This window comes from Mauremys mutica, chromosome 5 (assembly GCF_020497125.1).
Source record: "Mauremys mutica isolate MM-2020 ecotype Southern chromosome 5, ASM2049712v1, whole genome shotgun sequence".
Classification (NCBI taxonomy): domain Eukaryota; kingdom Metazoa; phylum Chordata; order Testudines; family Geoemydidae; genus Mauremys; species Mauremys mutica.
The window spans coordinates 23575769-23596885 of NC_059076.1; the positions used below are offsets into that span (position 1 = coordinate 23575769).

The window sequence follows — 21117 nt, forward strand, 5'->3', positions numbered from 1 at the left end:
TAAATTTGAAAATAATATAAGGTCTAAACTTATTATAATCTATTAAATGCAAAGAATAATATTAAGCAGTATGTGTTTGCTTTCAAGTTTTAAAGAATGTCAAACCACTGAACCTGGTGGATGTTACTGGCTAAGCGTCTGGAACCAGAGTTTGCTGATGTGCTAAACCAGCTTCTGACTACAGAAAATTTTTCTGCACATGCAGAGAGAATCTTTTCTTCATTTCAGTTTCATGACTAGTTCGTTCAAAGTTAAGAAGCCAATGGGTATTGGAAATTTAGGAAAGCTAGTTTTTCTCCTCCAATCTATGATTAAAAAATTAGTGTGTGAGGATGAAATTTACTAGTTTTAAAATCTTGAAAGGCATGGTGACCAAAAACAATCAGTTCAGCTAGCTAACTATAGATCATACTTCCTTTGTTTAATAAATCAATTAATTTTAAATGCAAAACATGATTTGATAAACTTTTTTCTTATATATCCAGCACATTTAAGTTAGCCATATTTAATTTAATTTAAAAAATGCTGGTTTTATGCTTTTTTAATTTAATTTGAATTTCTGTCCAAATAGAGCATGACACAAACCCCCCCCCCCAAAAAAAAACCCCCACCAAATTTAGTGCAAAGGCTATATTTAGTTGCAAGTCAACATGTTTTAATGATTACCAACTAGTGAGACTCAACCCTTCTTTAGGAAAATAAAAAGTATAAATGCAAAACATGATTAAAATCAAGGTTTCCTGCTTGCTGATTTAAATAATTATTAAATTGGTGATTTAAATTGCTTTGATTTAAACCAATATACCTTGATGCTTGTATAAATATATTTATAATTATGTGCACAAAATCTATCAAGATCAGCTATTTATTTTGTAAAAATTGGCCTGGAGACTCCTCCACCAATTAAAGAAAATAATGTGAGATTTTCTTCAGTTCGTAACTTTTTTCTGGAAGGAAGTAAAATTGGATTTCTCTTTTTGTATTATTTCTTTCCATCTTCTGTTCATCACAATTATTAGATGATGATATGAAAGTCAACATCTCACAGGAAGGGAAAATATTTGAAATGTTACTGAAACAGACATAAATATTAATGCAGGAAGATTTTCATAGCTATTTCCATCAATGTACAAGATCTTCAGAGGAGTTTAAAATTTGTGTGTGTGTGTGAGAGAGAAAGAGAGAGAGAGTGTGTACACATATGGACACATGCTGAGGCAGCAGCATATATTACTATTCAACAAATGTCTGCAAAAAACAAAAATCCTAATAGGTTTCTTTTATAGCTGTGGCTTCTTCTAGAGAAGAACACAATATATTAAGAGTTAAAATATTTCCTGCTGTTCTCTTCAGCGTTGCTATCAGCTGAGGAACTAACCTGTAAATGGATGTATGTGATAGCTAGCAATCGCTGAAGGATGAATTGTGTTATTCAAATAATCCAAAATGTGGAATTGGATATGAGAAATGTTTATGTGCATTTAATCACTGGAACTGTCAAAGCAAAAGCACTTTGGGAGCCACTTGGACAAAAAACATATAAATATATCAAGGTCATAAGCGTATTATGTTGAATTCTTAATGTATAGAGAACTGGACTGTCTGTGGTTACTGTAGCCTCGCTTTTTTAGCAAGAGCATGTTACAAGGGCACCATAAATTACTTCTCACTCAAAATTTGACCTAAGTAAGGGGAGTCCTCTGGATTCTAAAGGTGTCTGTGTGTGTGTGTGTGTGTATCTGGGAACAGAATTCAGGCTATGTGTCTGTCTTTAAACAAAAGAGAGAGAAATCACCCCTCCCTTTACACGAAATAAAAAACAAACTTCTAGGCACCTAGATTGTTTTTGTGCTCGAGCTAGAATGGGGCTTTAAGCCACTGCCCACCCAGGGTGATGGAAGTGGGGAGAGATGGGCTGTGCACCAGCAGCAGAGAGTTAGGCGTGACACTTCCAAAAGCAATGTAGCAGCACATTCTGGGATGGCATCTGCAACATCGCTTTACAGTGTGCTGAATACGTCTCCCTGCATCTTCCCAGCTCGTCTGAGGGTGCAACAGGGGAAACCATGTGAGGTTCCTAACAATGTTGTCAGTGCTGGAGCAAGATGGAAATTATTCTGGGCCCTTGGCTAACATGAAAGTAAGCCAGACTGCTTGTGCCCTCTGCCCCACCTGTGTAGAGCTAGGCAGGGTCAAGCCCATAACGTACTGAGGTCTTATGCTCTCTGCTGGCTCTGTAGGAAAATATTCCACCTTCCTAGAACTATGATGACCTGGCTGATAACGCTGGCACATAAACGAAGCCAATGCGAATTTCAAGACCCACTTGGCACACTGGGCATGAGGTGGGGAATAACAATGTTTGCCAAACAGAAAGAGGGCAAACTTGATAAGGAGAGTTAATTTTATTTTCACATTCCTAAGGAGAGAAGACAAACCATGGAGAGTTTAAAACTGACTGAAGCTATAAAGAAATGAACCACTTGTTGCTTGACTAATGATCATGTGCTTTATTCGAGTTTTCTTTTCTGAATCTAGATACAAAAATCAAATGCTAGAAATCCTAATCAAGACAAAAAGCTTGTGTAGATTGAAATTAGTGGTGCATTTAAAAAAAATCAAATCCTCTTTCATCTTGGGGCATTAGCTTTGGTGCTGGGAAGTCCTTTATTGTAAACCGCTTTCTGGGACGTGTGTGTGTGTGTGTGATTTATGAGCATTTTATTGAAGCTTTCTAATATCTTGCTGTCCCTTTTATTGGGGTGTGTGGGGGGATGTGATGCAAAGAGAAGAAAATGCAGCAAACACAATAGAGCAAGGTCATGGAATACAATGTTACAAATATCCTTAATCTCGACTCCAGAATTCACTATTTAAGGCCTCAGTCCAGCCCATACCTCCCAGTTGTCATCGAAGTTGCCAAGCAGTGGAGCCGGTGTGGTTCTGATACACAAGTGAGAGAGAGGGCTGGATGAGCAAACTCGTATGGTACCGAACTCAATTCTTTGGAGGCCAAGAGCGGTAGATGAGTGGGGCTGTGGGGGATCCGCCATGAGTGAATTCTCCTGTTCTCTTTCTTAGAGGGCATTGGAGCCCATTCCAGCCATTTACATACGTTACCCCAGGCTACACAGCAGCTGTAGGCCTACTTCATTGAGCTCAGCCAGCTGCTCCATGGTTTGGAGTGGAGTGTTCTTTCTCACATACACACCCCTACCTGTCTAGAGTCTAGACAAGATTGGATCCTGGGCAGATGATTTTAGCCCAAGTCCATGCTTCTTACATTAGCACCTAAGAAAGGACTATTAACCTCTCAGTGTGAACAGTCATCTTTTCTTGAACCCAGAGTCTCATATGAGCAGGGACTACTGCCCACGTCGTCCCCAGATAAATGCCATAAAGAAACAGATGAGTTTGTACGATCACTTAAGCAAGCTCTTGCACCCCAGCAGTCCGAACAACACTTTGTCCCATTGTTCACTGTCGGATATAACTCCCAGGGAAAGACGCTGCAATGCATGCTCTGCAGATTTTTCTATTATAGAGTGCAGCAACAGCGTGTTGCTTAATGAGGTAGCAAGTCAGGCAATGTGCCTAACATAAACAATGAGGGGCAGTTGCATTCACTGTGATGTGAACTGTAAGCCCAAAACTTTGGAGATCCAAGAGGTGGGGGCGGGGGATACAATATCAACATATCCCCCTGCATACACCATTAGCCATTTTATATAATAGGTACTCTTGAAATATTGGCTTCATTTATTAGCTGCATGGACAAATCTCCTCTCATATTTAAAATAATGTGGTTGTAGTAGCTGCCAGAAGGAGTTTCCTTCTCCCCTTTCCTCTGCATACCAGCCAGATTAGTACCATTATCAGCGTTCCACTATTCAATTATTGGCCTCAACAGGTGCTCTCGCCTCTTAAACTCTGGTACAAGGCAGAGATCTACCTGGGTCTGATAGATCTTCTACTTAACAGTTTCCTCCATCCTTTTTGCTATGAAGGCTAACTGGAAATGATGGATCTGAGAACACCAAACTCTTTAAGGCTTCCGTGAGCCGTGAATAGTAATGTGATCATCAAAAGCTCTGGATCTATCCCTGATACATTATTGATGACTTATTGAATAGTGCTCTCTTCTCACAAAGTGAAATTATCATTCAGCACTGAGGGGACTAACTCTCTCAAAATGATGTTTCCCAGTCGTTTCGTGTTGGAGCCCACCTGGGGATTCACTGACAGCTAGTTGCTCTCCCACCACAATGGCCCATTTGCCATTCTCCAGCCAGTTGCTGACATCTCTCCTGTTTCCTTCATGTGGCTCAGACCCTCCCTCCATCATGCCTATTTGTGTTTTGCTCCCTATCCCCTGAAGACTTGCACCCTCCATCCTCCCTCTGTGCCCTGTTTGGTGTCAGGGCCATCTATTAGTGGCTCAAAGGTTGAGCTGGATGCTACAGGAGCAGAGGAGAGAAACTTGAGCTAACATGCCTGAGCTTTCAGCCACATCCAAGCAAGCTGTTCCTGTATTAGAGGCCAATACAAGAGATGGAAGGGAATGGCTCTCAGAAAACCAGATGTTGCTTTACCTGTAGCTGCAAGAGCATATTTGCAGTAGGGTCAGAATAGATCTAGCATTATACTCCTTTCCCCCGGGACTAAGTGGGCATCTTGTACCCAGCTTGGCAACCTCTGCACTTACGTCCTGCCTTTGTGCAAAACCCTTGTGCAAAACACGTGTTGCCAACATGATCATTGGTGAAGTGGACTGAAGAAAAATAAACAGCAAGAGGTGAAGAGGAATTTCTCTGGGAAGGACTCACCCCAGTAAATTTGCTGTTTGTTTGTTTGTTTGTTTTTGTGTTTTAATTAGGCCATAGAACTTTGCTGCAAATAACTGAAGGCTATCATGTAGATTTGCAAAGTGTTCAGCAGACCTATGTGACTCTCAAGAAAGGGTATTGCTAACAAAATTATACAGTGGGGAAACTTGAAGCATAGAGAGGTGAAGTGACTTGTTCAAGGTCCATGGCAAAGCCAGGAGCAGAACCCAACTCTCCTAACGCCCAGTCCTCCACTGGGCCATTTGGTGAAAACTGTTTCGTTAGGAACCAGATTTGTGGAATTTTGTTAGGTGTTGTGTGGAGAACACCAGAAACTTAATGCTTTGAGCTGAGAATTTTGGGTTTTATTCAAATTCCAGAAACTCACAGTAACACCTGATGGGACATGAATCTACATGAACTGTACTAAAATGCCTTCCCATTAACCCTTGCCGACCAGAACTACTAAGCTCAGGGAGTGGCCTCTAGAGAAGACAGAGGTTTTTAGCAGTTAGGAGTAACTGTTTCTGATTGACTCTCAACATGATATTTTAAGGGCCAGAGGGAGCCGGCTTCAGCCCTGCCTTGTTGGTGCAAAAACCGCCATGACTGAAGGTCTTTGAGGGTGACAGGGGGAGGAGGCTGTGGTGCTGCCGATGAAAGCCGGAAGTCTGAAGTGACACCACTACCCCGCCCCCCAACCGCTGTTTGCACCACAACCCCAGCCTGGTGTTGATTTGGAACTAATTGAGGAAGAGGGTTTTTTGTTTTTGTTTGATTTTCTCTCCTTCCTCCCCCCCCCCAACTTCAAATGTAACCACTTGTAAGAGATTTTCTTTGTCTAAAAATAGCAGGATTTTCCAGGAAAGGTGCTTCTTCATCTTTCTAATGACTTTGCATAGAACTTTGGAGACTCCTGCAGTTAGCTGCATCTTTAATAAAACAGGAGAAAAGTCTATGACTTTGTCCATTGATTCAAGGCTTTTTTTTCCCCATAATGAAAGTAAAAATAAAAGAGAGAGTGGGGATAGTATGTTTGTGTTAGGGTGGGTGATGTTAGATTCCAGGTACCTAAAATAAATTTGCAGTGGAAATCACCTTCTGCCTACAGTTCCTTCATCTTAACTCTTTTCAGCTTTGTTCTGCTTGCTGTTGACTAAGTTGTTTTTTTTGTTTGGTTTGTTTAAAGTGCCAGTGTCCCTTAGCAGAGCTTCTCTTGCCTGAGTTGTGGTATTTTAAGATTTTGCTCAGCAGATGCTAAGCAGCTGGTTTCTGCAAAACACGGAAGGCCTTAGATTTCTGAAAAATCATAGAACTTCCAGTGTGCAAGGTTCCAAACTTTATTCGCTGATCTTTACAAATGAAACTCCAGTGGTGGATTATCTAGTTCCTGTCATTTTCCTGTCCCCTCTAAAACCAGCCCTTTGTAACTGGCTAGTGGGAATAACATCTAAATAGAGCTTGGCATATAGACATGATTTGGCAATTAACTACTCATTAGGAGACCAGTTTCTAACTCAAATGCTCAGATCAGTAAATCAGGCTAATTGGTGTCTAGCTGGAGGAGTGTACGCTTTAATTGTCGGACAGCAAAAGAATGTTTAAAGTCTCTTCAGTTGAGTTCCTGAATCAAGTGGATTATGAAACATAATTGCTCCTTAACTTTTACAAATGGGGATTTGATACTTGTTACTGTGAAACTATGATCTTTTAAGAATGTGGAAATTGTGTATTTCACATTTAGATGATAAATGACTTCTCAGATGTCCATGAATGCAGTTTTACAAAAAAAGGATGACTTCTGTTATCACATCAAAGCTTTGAGAAAAATTCATTTTAAAGATGTCACTGCTCAGGGTTTGTAAGATTTGTGACCTTCCAGTCTAACAAATAATAATGATTATTTTACTTGCTTGGATTTTATATATTTTTACGAGCCCTGCAAAATTCCTATAAAATCCGATCAGTCTAATTCAAACTCCAATAGTCCGATGAAGTTATTTTACTTTGCTATGTATGAGAATCTGCCTGTATGCACCCGCCACACACACAACAATCTTTCTTACCTCTTCATATCTCTGAACGCTCATCTCTCTTTTACTCTCCTTCTTTACATTGTGTTTTTACCTCCTCCCATATATTTCACAGCTCCTTACTATTTGTACTTTTGCATATGTCCTGGACATAATACTAATTTTTCTCTGATGTGACCTTGCTCTGTTATTTTTTCCCACTGGAAGTTTGTTAGCAGCTTGTTGACTTTGCTTTCTGAAGTGCTGACTCAAGCTCCATAAAGGCACTGTGTGTTTGTCTGCGAGCGTGAGGGTTATGCATGTGTTTATGGTGACTTGCCGTGCTTCAATAAATTATTGTTTATGGAGGAGAGGGCGAGAATCCCCAGGCTGTGTAACTGGTCTGACAACCATTTCCACAATGTCTGTGATAACACAAAGAAAAATGCTGTCAAAACAGCACCACCATCATGGATGCTAATGACACAGACTTCGGATAAAAAGAACATTAAATCTGTATGGTCTAATTGCAAGAAAGGGATCTGGTCTGTTCGCACAAATAATGCCTTTATATTGAGATGGGTGGAAGCAAACTTTTGGCAATGAATATACATGTTAACAGTAAAATAATCAGAATTAACATATGTGTATGCACGTGTGTGCACTTGTGTGTCCACTAGTGGGCATACAGGTACATGTTTGGGGGAAACAGTGATTACTCTGAGAGGCAAAGAAATTAGAAATTCCACAGAACTTGTACTGTAAAATTGAATTGTGTGCTAGTCAGCCCAACCAGCTAGCTCTCAATATACTGTGGCTATAGGGGATTTATATTGACTGTGGTAATGCACTTCTCCCCGGGGTGTACAGGTGTCAGTGGCTTATGTGAGCCACCAGCTCAGGTGATCAGCTCCCAATCTTTCCTGTCAAAGCTGTCCTACTTCATATATAAGACTTGAATAGTCACTGATCCAGAGAGAGAGAGAGAGAATTACTCTATAATTTGGTACTTAGGGCACCCACTTGGGAGCAGGAGGAACACCAGGGTTCCAGTCCCTGCTCCAATAAATATTTAATTATTTATACAAAGTGGAACAACTTCAACAGGAGAGACTGAGACACGCCCACCCATCCCAGAATACTCTATAGCCTGATGGTTAGGGCACTCACCTAGGTTCATGCATTCATAGATTTTTAATGCCAGAAGGGAACAATATGATAACCTGGTTTGACTTCCTGCATAACAGGCCACAATGTTTCACCCCACAACGCTTGTGTGAGGAACAATAACTTGTGAGTGAATTAGAAGATTTTTTTAGCAAGAGATCTGTTCCCAGCTCAGCTACAGACTTCCTGTGTGATCTTAGGCAAGTCACTTAATTGTGTGCCTCAGTTCCCTCTCTGAAAAATGGGGATAGCCCTTCCCCATTTCATAGGGCTGTTGTGAAGATAAAGTTTATCGATGATTGTTAGGTGCTTTGATACTAAGGTGATGCGGGCATTATGAGCAACCACATAGCTATATAAAGATAATTGGCTAAATGGAATGCAGATCTCAATGGTGTGGAAACTACAGTGCAAGAAAACTAAGAAGCAGAGGTGAACATTCCTGAAATGTGGGACTGCTTGGAATATTCTGCCACATCTACACAGTTGCCTTCTGGCTCTGAAATCAGTAGAACCACAATCTTGGACTGGAACACCCCAAACTATGCAGAGTTTAAAATCTGGATCTGAATTTTGCAGTCCAGGCTCATCTCTACTTTTAAAATAAAAGGAAGAAAAAATAGTACTAGATTTCAAGATGTAAATACTCTTCAGATTATACAATACTCTCACTTTTAAACCCATTTTTCTACATATTTTTCAGATCTATTAGTATTTTGCCTAAAAAAAATAGAAAGTTTAGTGTTGTTGCTGAATATAAGAAAAGAGTTTGTTTTAAACAGTCTCACAAATATATAGTTATTAAACTATATATGATAACTTGTTAAGTGTTATAGTTATGGATACGCTGAGGATTTCAATATAGCATTCAGGCATTGCTCCAGCATAGCTGAAAGAAATGCTTTGCATTTGTACATTTTCAAAATGTAGGATAATCTTTCTTAGCAATTGCACCATCTAGCGCTGGTACACTCATAATGCCACAGGAGTTGGCACATACCGTGCTCCTAGAAGCACATTGAGATACGCATTACCTCAGTCTAGAATTAGGCATAAACTGCATGGTTCAAATGTAGGTTTCAAACCCCAATCCAGAAAATTCCATTCTGAGAGACCTATATCTAGCATCAATAAGCAAGTAGTATATTGGAGTTTTAATAAAATGAAATGAGATAAAACCAAACTAATGTGTTTAAATAGCCTTGTGTCATTTACCTTGGAAATACAAGCCTTATTTTATTGTATTCGTTGGCTCACTGATATCAGTGTATTACAAACCTCTCCATGTGGACAACTCTGGGCACAGGTAGCATTTTTTTTTCTTTATTCCTCCTGTCTGTCTTTCCAGCTACTTTGCCTTCAAGGAAAAGTACTTTGCTTCATATCAAGAACTGTACAAATCTTTCTAAAATACTGCAAGCTTTTTCCACAGTACTGGCAGTGTCAGGAAGCGACAGCTGTGCAGTGCATTGTTTAACCTTCTCACCTGGTGACCACCCCACTGCCAGCTCTTGCTAATTCTTTTGTTGTTTGTTTGTAATTTGTCTGTTTGTCTTATTTCATTTCTGGAAGGTTTGTCAGTTTTGGATGCCATATAGGCTCTTTCAGACTGTGTTTCAATTCCCGAACCACACCTGTGGGGTGTCCTTGTTTAATAAAAGATATTTAGGAGAGATGACAAGATGACAGCTTTTGGTCTTGAGGCTCAATCCATTGAGGGGATACTTACGCAATCAGTTCAGGGTGCCTGCTCCCTTTCACCAGACAACTGACAGCTCCAATAATAGGGCTGTCAGCGGAGCTCTGTTCCCTAATTAGGTTTCCCTGTTCCTCCTTGGCTTGGTGCAATAGGCAAACAGAAATCATCTCCTACCAATTTGCTTCTTGTGTACATTGCATACAAGCTAGCTTGTAAAACTTTTTTAATTCCCTCGCTAAGGGTTACTTCTATTATGAGGCCAACCAGTGACAACTCCTTGAGTATACTATGCATTCATTTTAAAAAAGAGAGGAAAAACTGCACTGCTGTGAGTCTGGAGCTTCAGGGCATGAAGCATGGGCACCTGAATTGTACTGTCTGTATTTGGTTGGTAAACAGAGATGTGAGGAGTACCTGCTGTTCATATCTGATCTGCATTGCATGTAGGCAGAGGTTTAGGGATCTGAGTACGAGTCCAAATCAAAAACAGACTCACGATAGTACACAAGTAACACAATATTTTGGACCAGTATGGCGGAAACTTGTCAATATCTGTGAGATTCACCATCATGGACCGAAATCTCATGTGTAAAGCTGTTCTCATGTGTTTCAGACACATCCAAATGCAGAAATGAAAGAAAATAATCTTCCTGGCGTTGGATCCAAACAAGAACTAAAACCAATAGTTGGGACAAGTTCAGGAGTTTGAATCTGACCCTACCGCAGAAGCCCAGAGGAGTGCTGATTCAGAGTTTTGGCTAGACCTGGGCAAAAATTTTTCCTGTTGGAACATCTGGTTTTGTAGACGTCAACATTTTTCACTTGGAAAATGTTGATTCTGACAGTTCTGATTTTCCAAACAGGTAAACTGAAATTAAAACGTGTTTGGAAGCAATGTTGTGAAATGACTATTTTAGTCTCCAAAATGCAGTATGAAACAAAAAATCATTTTGAGATGTTGAATAATTTCATTTTGACATTTCCAGTTCAAACATTTTTGGAATTTTTCATTTTGTGAAACATTTCAGTGTTTCAACTTCTGGTTCTAATTCTGAATGGAAATTAATTTTGAAATGTCAAAATTTCCCACAAAAGGAACATTAAAAGTTATTCAAACTGTATAGCCCCTGCCACCTTTATGGCCTTGGTAGAGGTGTGGTTGTGTAGGTACATGAAGGCTGGGGCCCACAAATGTGGAGACAGCTGAATGCCCCCCACCCGTGTTATATCTCTTATAGGTACATAATCTCAGTGAACCTAGGGTTGTTCCAAGTGTCCCTCTTAAGATATAGCTAAGTAAAAGCTGTTGCTAGTTTAACCGAGGACCTTCCAAAGCCACAGGTTTAACTACCTCTAGCAATGTGTAAGTGCATCTGTGACAGAACAACAATATCCTTGAAAAATCTTGCTGTTAAATTTAAGTGCCTTTGGATTCCATTGTATTAAATGCAAAGATTATGTATTATTATGGGCCTGGATGGTCAAAAGACTATATTAAACAATGTGGCAGACAAGAATAGTCTTTTGGGACAATAGGTGTGAAGTGAATTTCCTGGGAAATATCGAGGGGGAGGTCAATGCTAATTCCCCATCTCTGGTTATGCAAAAACCCAGCCTTTTGAAGTTACGGTCTGAGGAGTGGGCCTTTGTCTGCTGATCACCTGTTATGTGAGGCCAAGATCGAAGGCCCAAACTGTATAAAGGAAAGATTGAACTGTCTGTGTTACACTAACTCTTAGACTCACTTCTGAATTGAGCCCTGGGAAGCTATTCTTGACAATGTGCTGAGTCACTCTGTGATCTCGATTCACTTTCTCTCTCTGCCTCAGTTTATCTGTCAGAAAATGGAGAGAATACCAGTTCACAGGGGTGAGCAGGGCTTAAATCATTAGTGTATGCAAAACACGTCAAGATCCTCTGTTGAGAGGTGCTATTAAAATGCACAGTACTAATTATTCAGGGGGACTACTGGGAAAGTGATACACACCTGGGGATTTAACTACAATTGAGATAAGAGGGAGCTTTCATTAAACGTGTGGAATAAATTGGTTTGGCAGAACATGTTGATATAAAATTGAGACCATGCAGGCCCAGATATTGTGGAACTAAGCTATGTTAGAGGCAGGTGTTAAGAATCTGAGCCAAATTGTTGATTGTTATGAGAATATAATCCCTTGTATTGAAATATTTTGCTTAATTTCTGGTCGAGTACAAATTAAATCTGTCAGTTGGGTAGATGGTATTTTGCATTCCTCATGTGGGATGTTTGTAACCTCTATGACAGGCATGATCTTCCCAGCACCCATGTTGTGAATATTGCAATGTTTATTTTGTTGGATAAATAATTGTTTAATAATAATAAATCATCATCAGAATTATGAGAGCCTTTCTAACAGGTATTTTTACAAATCCTCTGCGGTACAAAGAAGCTAAAACCAACTACTGGAGCTATAAGTAAGGCTAACACACTGAGGATTCAGTATTGAAAAAGTTCAGCAGTAGACTAGAGACCATCAGCTGTGTATAGCATTTCCCAAATCCCCAGCAGTAATCGTTTGCATTCCATCCCCACAGCAGTACGGATGTGCACACGGTGGCATCGCTTCTCAAACTGTATCTAAGAGAACTCCCAGAACCGGTTATCCCCTATGCAAAATATGAGGATTTTCTTTCCTGCGCCAAATTGCTCAGCAAGGAAGAGGAAACGGTGAGTGTTGTGCTTTGATTGTGATTTGTGTAGATAGTGGTGTTTTGTAATCTGCTTTGGTTTTGGCGCAGGGTCAGGTTCTCTAGTTTTTGCATCAGCTTTCACTCTTTGCTAGATGCACATCTTTGAACCATATCAGGATGTCTTTCTAATGATGTAGAGGTGTAGGACTGGAAGGGACCCTGAGAAGTCATCTAGTCCCCTGCACTAAAGGAAGGACTACATAATAACTAGGCAATTCCTGACAGTTGTTTGTCTAACCTGTTCTTAAAAACCTCCAGTGACAGAGATTCCACAACCTCCCTAGGCAATATGTTCCAGTGTTTAACTACCCTGACAATTAGGAATTTTTTCTGATGTCCAACCTAGCTACAATTTAAGCCCATTGCTTCTTGGCTTATCCCTGGAGGTTAATGAGAACTGTTTTTCACCATCCTCCTTGTAACAACTTTTTATGTACTTGAAAACTCTCTTCTCTCTCCCCTCCAGCCCCCGTACACATCTTCCCTTCTCCAGAGTAAACAAATCATTTTCCCCCCCAATCTTTCCTTATTGGTCATGTTTTCTAGACCTCTAATCATTTTTGTTGCTCTCTTCTGGACTTTCTCCAATTTTTCCACATCTTTCCTGGAATGTGGTGCCCAGACCTAGACAGAATACTCCAGTTGAGGCCTAATCAGCACACAGTAGAGTGGAAGAATTACTTCTCTTGTCTTGCTTACAACACTCCTGCTAGTACATTCCAGAATGATGTTTGCCTTTTTTTTTTTTTTGGCAACAGTATCAGCATTGTTGACTCATATTTAGTTTGTAATCCACTATAACTCCCCAAATCCCTTTTTGCAGTACTCGTTTTTGGGCAGTAATTTCCCATTTTTTATGTGTGCAATTGATTATTCCTTCCTAAGTGGAGTTCTTTGCATTTGTCCTTATTGAATTTTAAACCTGTTTACTTCAGACCACTTCTCCAGTTTGTCCAGATCATTTTGAATTTTAATTCTATCCTTCAAAGCACTTTCAACCCCTTTCAGCTTGGTTGTGCAAACTTTCTGCAAACTTTCTAAGTGTACTCTCTATGCTGTTATCCAAATCATTGATGATGATCTTGAACAGAACTGAACCCAGGACCAATCCCTGTGGGACTCCATTTGATAGCCTTTCCAGTTCAACTATGAACCACTGATAACTACTCTCTGTGAATGGCTTTCTTTGTAGGTTATCTTTAAATGAAATCTTGGTTCATATAGCAATCTAAATAGGCATATGAGAATAACAGAAACACTTCTCTACCTATATAAACTGCATACCATTGAATTATGGTTGGAAACGATGTGCATTGGGTTAGAAGAGTTCCATCTTGTATGAAAGAGACTTCTTTTGGGTCATCTAGGCTATCATCCTCCATTATAGCAGGACTGCTTTTATTAGTCCTACCCAATTCCTGTTTAAGTCAACAGAAAACTATTGACTTAAGTGGGAATTAACTGGGGGTAAAATTGTCATAAATCAGAGTCAATGGGATTTAGGCTCTGAAAATTTTGCAATGGGCCCACTGTCATTAAAGCATCACTCAGAGATATTTGGCAAGTTGGTCTTGATTAACTCTGACATCAGTTACTCTAGCATTTATCTTGGAAACATGCCCCATTGTCTAATGCTTCTTAAAGATATAGAGACAGATTTCCAACTCTGTTCTACTGGTGTGAAACTTGTGTAACAGAATGAAGGATATGACCGATTACGTTTTCCCTACAGTAATTTAAGGCCAATACATCTTGATCTGTTGAAACCTCCTTTTTACACCCCTCTATGTACTTGTTGGCAGCTAGTATATGCTGCTATCTCTTAGTCTTTTTCTTCAGAGTGATCATTAATAGTTTTGTTCTATTAATTTCAGCCCATCCCTCTAATTTTCCAAAACCATACTACATTTTTCATCCCTCCTACAAAGTAGTTGACATCCTCCCTGTTCTGAGTCACCAGCCAGAATTGATTCTTTCCATCTTCTATCCACTAAATTAATAAGGATCAAATGGGGGGTTGGGAGTTAGATGTGGGGGGGGGCATTTTGTATTAGGTCTAGAAGGGTTTGGGGGGAGCTGTGTGTTCTGCTGGCTGTTCCGTGTTATTTTTTGTGTAATTTATGGCAGGGGCTCCTAGAGGTTGGCATAAGCACTGCTGTTTACTTTTGTATAGTGTCCATTTTATAGTAGCTATGTTTGTATAGCTTCTCTGAGAACATCACATGAAACATTTTATTAAATGTATTTGAAAACAAGTCTTCAGTGACTGTGTGAACGTAGACCCAGTTCTTGCCATGTGATATCTATATGGAGTTACTCACCAGTCACTTACCCCAGTTCAGTTGCGCTTTAGGTCTCACACCAAAGACTATACTTATAACCAATCCTATAGTAAACTATATGATGATTTATTAAATAGGAAAAGGAAAATACAGAGTTATTTGTGAGATTAAAGCAAGCAATGTGAGTGACCAATGCTAGAAACAATAAGCCATTTTTTATCCTGTTGTAATGCTGACTTAACAATCTGATTGTTAGATTGTTTGACTCGTTTTTCAGTCTTCTGTGTTGGACTCTCCTACAGCATGAGTTACAAGCTATGTCACTGTTCATCTAGATAGCTGTTTGTCTTATTTCCTTTTCTAGCATTTGCCCAGCAAACATTTGCAGTATCATGATCTTCCCATCCTGAGTTGTACTTGTTTTGCTGACCCACTGAAATCAAACACCCTACAGTGGCTGGCAAAGCACCAAAGGCTGAATTAAAACAGCATCCAAATGCACTGGTGGCAGGAGCTTAGCCAGAGGCTATTTCCAGTGGGCACAGAAACCAAGTTCACGTCGTTCAGCTCTTCTAAATCCTAGTGAGAGGACAGACTGAAAGAATCTTCTGCTTGTCTAATGCTAGTGCAGACCTTGTGAGACAGCCAAAATGTTGCTTTGTCCAAATGAAATGGATACTACAGGCTAGTGATCATAGTTTATTATTAAGAAAATAGTTGTCTTACTCCATTTCCATAAGTATCTTCTATTTATTTCATACCAAAATCTCAACAGTGTTGTTATTATTGATTTGTTTGTTTGTTTGTTTACCCAGGGGGTGAAGGAATTAATGAAACAAGTAAAGAGTCTGCCACCTGTCAATTACAATCTACTGAAATATATCTGTAGGTAAGTGCTCCTGAAAGATTATCAAACAGATATTTATTTCAGTGCCCTAGTAAACATTGCTGTCTGTCTGGATGAATATATCTCAGGAGAAGTTTAACAAAGAGAGTCAGAGTACTGGTACGTTTAACCTAACACAATCATAAGTTTGTTTATTGTATTACTAATTACTAACTTTAATTAGTAAGTTGTACAGCTGTGAGTGGGATTAATGAACAGTACAGACCCAGCATGAAAGGCAAGGAAATGTAGCTGGATAAAGGAATATTACCACCTATCTACTTCTGTAAGGAGAAGCAAGGCTATATTTGCAGATCACTTACCTGGAGAGCAGCTCCTGTTGGCCTTGATGATTCAGACAGCGTATGGGAGTCCTGGGTTAAAAAGGTCAAAACACCAAAAGCGTAAGGGCTTCTGGGAGAGGTGGTGTGTGTGCATGGGGATGAGATAAAACACAGCCTTATAACAGGTAATGTTTTGATGTAGATTGCTGCATGCTACTATCTGTGAAGCTCCCAATGGTGATGCAAGATCGTGAGTACTAACCTCAGGACAGACTCTTAAACATGAGGGCACAAACCCCAAATTGGTTGTAAATTCCTAACTTAGATTTCACCAACCAAGTGCAAACTCCTCAGGCACTTCAACAGCCTTAACACGGAGTCACAGGCTGTCCTTTCGGGTATTCAGGTTTCTCTTGCCACCCAGGTGAACATATCTCCTGGATAGATGGCCCATAACACCAAGAATCACAGCAATATTCAGGTTACTCCTAATTCCAAAAGACCAGTCACTTACCCCAGGTCAGTTGTGCTTTAGGTCTCACACCAAAGACTATACACCTCTACCCCGATATAACGCGACCCAATATAACATGAATTCAGATATAACACGGTAAAGCAGTGCTCCGGGGAGGCGGGGCTGCGCACTCCGGCAGATCAAAGCAAGTTCGACATAACGCGGTTTCACCTATAACGCAGTAAGATTTTTTGGCTCCCAAGGACAGCGTTCTATCTGGGTAGAGGTGTACTTATAACCAATCCTATAGTTAATTATATGATGATTTATTAAATAGGAAAAGGAAAATACAGAGTTATTTGCAAGGTTAAAGCAGGCAAATATAGACATATGAATGAGTTACTGTCTTAGTTCAAAAGGTAATATAGGCTTCTATAATCAGCAAGCTCTAATTTGTCTTTTAGGGCTAACCTAGGCTAAACCACTGGGGATCTCTTGTTTATGCACAGAAACAACTTGGTTCCCCTCCCCCAGAGTCCAAGCAGCATAGAGATCCTTAGTTCCTTTGGTTTGGGGTCTTTATCCTCCTTCTGCCATGTGCTCTGAGCTGCAAACTCAGCTGATGGGAAGAGTCCCCTTGCATGACACATCTTCACAGGGAGGTGAGCAGAGCAGAGCAATAAGAGTCTTTAGTTCTTTTATTGATGGTTTCTCAATCCAGATGTGGGAGTTTCCAGTTGTAAGATCCAACCCTAACCCATCTGGTAATGATGTGTCTCCTCTTTTGAGAGATGCATAACAATTTCTGTAGAAGAGCAGCTCTTCATACTAATTAATGTCCCTCTCCTGTATGGCGATTTATACAGTCACAGAGGCTCATAATACACCCACTCAAATATTACGTTACAATATGGAACACCGATATTACAAGTAAGATTAATGCATGCAGTAACTGACAAGCATTCAATAGAGTCTTAACATTTCTAATACCTATTTTATCAATATTAACCCACAAGTCAGACAGATAAATTCCAGCTATGTGTCTGCTAGTGTCCAGTTCAGACAGGGGGACCGTTGCGTGAGCTGGCACCAGAGCTGCCAGCATTGCAGTATCTATGGATTTTGGTAAGACACTGAACATTATATCAAGAATGTATTTATCAGTTAAGATATATGAAGAGCTTTAAAACATTAACAGAAAATATCGGGATTGCATGGGGAGGATAAGAGAGAAATAATTTCCCATTTTCAATTCACTTGGGGTAGCAGCCAGTATGCTGTGGAGAATGGGAGGCCTAACTACTAGAGCAGGTTTTCTGAATGTTTTCCCCCACAATCGTTCTAGAAATGACAATCCCCAAAATAGCCTGGACTTGGGGCTAAAAAGTAACAAGACAGTGCTGCCCTGGTTAAAGGGCCTGTATGCCTTGTTACAGTAAGATATGCCAAAGCTTCCTTCCCTGGAAAACGTACAAGAGACACTGGATAGGAGCTCAGCTGGGCTAGCCCTAAGGAGCATTATGCTCTAGAAAACTAGCTTACGTTAGCAAATAAACCCAGGGACCTCTTTCAATCAATTGGCAGAGGGTACAGGAATACATAAGGGCTGGGGGGGGGGGAATCCCCTGGGCCTGGTATCTGTGTACTAGTCTGCCAAAGAATGACATGTATGAACTCTAATGAAAACCTGTCTCACACTGGCATAATCATTGTGAGATGTGTGTGTGTGCATAACATGTCAGAAGAGGTGTGTGTGGATAGATGGGAAAATGTGCTTGTGGTTAAAGGCAGGTCACACATTGTCTCAAGGCATGCTACCAGTTCTCTAGACAGGAGGTGAGAGACACTGCTATCCCAAGCTAACTTTGTATAGTGTATGTCTTACAACAGCATATTAAGTCATATGTTAATGAAGAGCTTGCAGGGACTTAAAAGAAAATTAACAGGAAGAGGTAAACAGCTGGAGATGAAGGGAGAGACACTCCTTTCAGTCAAGATCAAAGGTCTGGTCTGGTATATCTTAGGTGAAAAAAGACTCCGTGGCATCCTTCACTGAGGAAATAAACTCACAGAGGGTTTGCTTCATGAAAAAAGGATCCCAGCCAGACTTGGCTGAAAATGCTGGGAAGAACTTTGGATGAGATAAAACTTTATTTAGACAGGAGGAAATCTTGTTTAAGTTAAGGCCATAGAAAGCATGTTATGATTTTCTTTTATATATAATGCATTTTTCCAGTATTTTGCTTACTATCATAGGAATATCTGTTCTTTGTTAAATAAACTTATACTTGCTTTCTCTGTAAACATACCCGAGTGCTGTGTGTTAAGTGGAGCTGTGTTTTAAGGCGAACTAGTAAGCTTGAATATACTGTTCCTTTGGAAACAGTGGGCCTGGTGATTCAGTGAGTATCTAGTGGAGCAGGGGCTAGATGCTGCCGGTGGATGCTTGGAGGACTCCGGGGTTAGTGTATGCCTATCGCTAACCTGTAAAGGGAGAGTGATGTCTGGAGGGGAGTGCTTGTGTTGCCAGTATCCAGGGGTGTCAAGGAGCTGATCCCAAGCAGGCAGAAACAAAGCACTCTCATAGACGTTAAGCTTAGAAGGGACCATTATGATCATCTAGTCTGACCTCCTCCACATTGCAGTCTACAGAACCTCACCCACTCCTGAAATAGACTCCTAACCTGTGGCTGAGTTACTGAAGTCCTCAAATCATGGTTTAAAGACTTCAAGTTGCACAGAATTCACTGTTAAAACCTGCAAGTGACCCGTGCCCCATGCTGCAGGAGAAGGCAAAAAAACCATTCAGGGTCTCAGTCAATCTGTCCTGCGGGGAAAATTCCTTCCCGACCCCAAATATGGTCATCAGCTAGACCCTGAGCATGTGGGCAAGACCCACCAGGCAGATACCTGGGAAAGAATTCGCTGTAGTAACTCAGAGCCTTCCCCTCTGACGTGCCTCAGAACCCAACTACTACCCTGTTTTTCCAAGCCTACAATAGTGCTTCAGAGTGGTGACCTTTAAACAAAAACAACTAGGAAATTCCATACAAGAAGTACAGTAAGAGATCATCATCCACCTTTGCATTTTGTGATCTTGATGCTCACTTCACTCCTCCCCCCCCTATATTTCACAGATTCCTGGATGAAGTCCAGTCCTATGCGGGTGTAAACAAAATGAGTGTGCAAAACCTGGCTACTGTATTTGGTCCCAACATCCTGCGCCCAAAAGTGGAAGATCCTCTCACCATCATGGAGGGTGAGTTAAAGGAAAATTGTAAACAACTTTAAAACAGGAAGAAGGAACTTCTGTAGATTCATTAGCAGTACATTTTTGGTGGTCTGATGTCACAAAATTACTTTTGCCTGTTTGTGTGGAGACACAACTTTTCTTCCACTACAGCAACTTAAAGTAACAGCTATGCCGAACAGGCTGCTGCATTTTACTGATAGCATTTTACTGTGAACATGGCAAAAAAAAGTCAGCATGAGCAAAGTCTTGAATCTCCTCAAAGGACTTTTGCCTTTTTTTTAGGGTGGAACTGCTTATTTTTTCCAACTGGAAATTGCACATTTGTTTCTCAGAAACCAGCAGGAAAATACAAAGGCCCGCAGAAAATGCCTCTCCAAAAGGCAAGAATGGAATTTTTCTTTGGGTTTTTGTTTTGTTTTATGTTTTTCTGCTGTCTCTGAGAATTTCCGCCCACAGACTTATAGTTTAGTATGATGTCACCTTCTTCAGCCCTTTATCCTCTAATACAATGGCAAAATTGTTCACAGCAATCCTCATCTAATGCTACCAATTCACAGGGCAAAGAGGGGTCATGGTGTTAAGAACCCAGTGTTGGGGCTAAAGAGAGATCTCAACACCCTTTAAAAAAAAAAACACCCTCCTTTAAAGACTCACCTTCATTTCAATTGCTGTCTATTTTTTTCAGTTTCTACTTTCACTTTGTATCTAATCTTTTGACTACTCAAAAATTACTATAAATGAATTATACTTGTATAGAGATATAATATATGCATGAATAAAGAAAGAGGTTTGTGAAAAGAAGCTGACTTTTCCCCACCATTTCTTATGATAGAATCTAAGCTGTTACAAAGCAATGCAGATTTTCAGTATTCCAAAGCAAACGAACAAAAAATGTTTACAAGTCCCCATGGCAAACTGAATTTTTAGTAGATGTATTTGAAAGGAAAAAAGCTCAAATATTCAAAGGCAACCTGTATAAAATTATATGGGCCAGTGGGAAATTATTGATTAAAAGAGCACAGCATGCCACTGAAACATGTCTAGGGACTTTAAAATGGTGTTTATAACCAACCTGACCTCATTACTGGAAGACTCTTAATACTCCCTAATAGCGTTCTGTAAAATATATATATTGCAGTGATACATAATTATTTACCCAAGTCTAGTTCCAAATGATAGTTCTGTATATTAAAGTGAAGTCGTGTGGTGTGTGCAGTATGGGTTTCTAGAGAAGGAACATTTATAATAATGTGTTGCGAAGTGGGGTGCTGTCTGATTTAAGGCTGTGATTTATATGTTACCGGCAGCAGGTTCCACATAGTGTGACAGCATGGCACATTTTATTGGCCAGTCACAATCTCATCTCTGAGTGGTTAAAGGTTTTTATATTAAATATCTCACAAAGCTCTGACAGGCTAAAAAATAAATGGGCCAGAAACCCTTTCCTTCTTCAACCCCTTGTATTAGACTGGCTAGTGCCTTCCCAGCCTTGGAGTAAGTTTTTAAAGAGGTTTGGTATATTGA

The 21117-nt window shown here is 40.1% G+C and overlaps 1 protein-coding gene across 15 annotated transcripts in view; it reads left to right on the plus strand.

Annotated features, from left to right (window-relative positions):
* Nucleotides 1-21117, plus strand: part of ARHGAP24 (Rho GTPase activating protein 24) — a 536453-nt gene that overhangs the window by 506482 nt on the left and 8854 nt on the right. For 12 of the 15 annotated variants that reach the window (XM_045019052.1, XM_045019055.1, XM_045019054.1 and 9 more), the window contains 4 exons: nucleotides 12279-12411; nucleotides 15532-15605; nucleotides 16089-16136; nucleotides 19478-19599. In XM_045019052.1, the coding sequence (XP_044874987.1) occupies nucleotides 12279-12411; nucleotides 15532-15605; nucleotides 16089-16136; nucleotides 19478-19599 (377 nt within the window). The remainder of the gene's footprint in view (nucleotides 1-12278; nucleotides 12412-15531; nucleotides 15606-16088; nucleotides 16137-19477; nucleotides 19600-21117) is intronic. The other 3 variants (XM_045019051.1, XM_045019063.1, XM_045019050.1) reach the window with 2 other exon arrangements.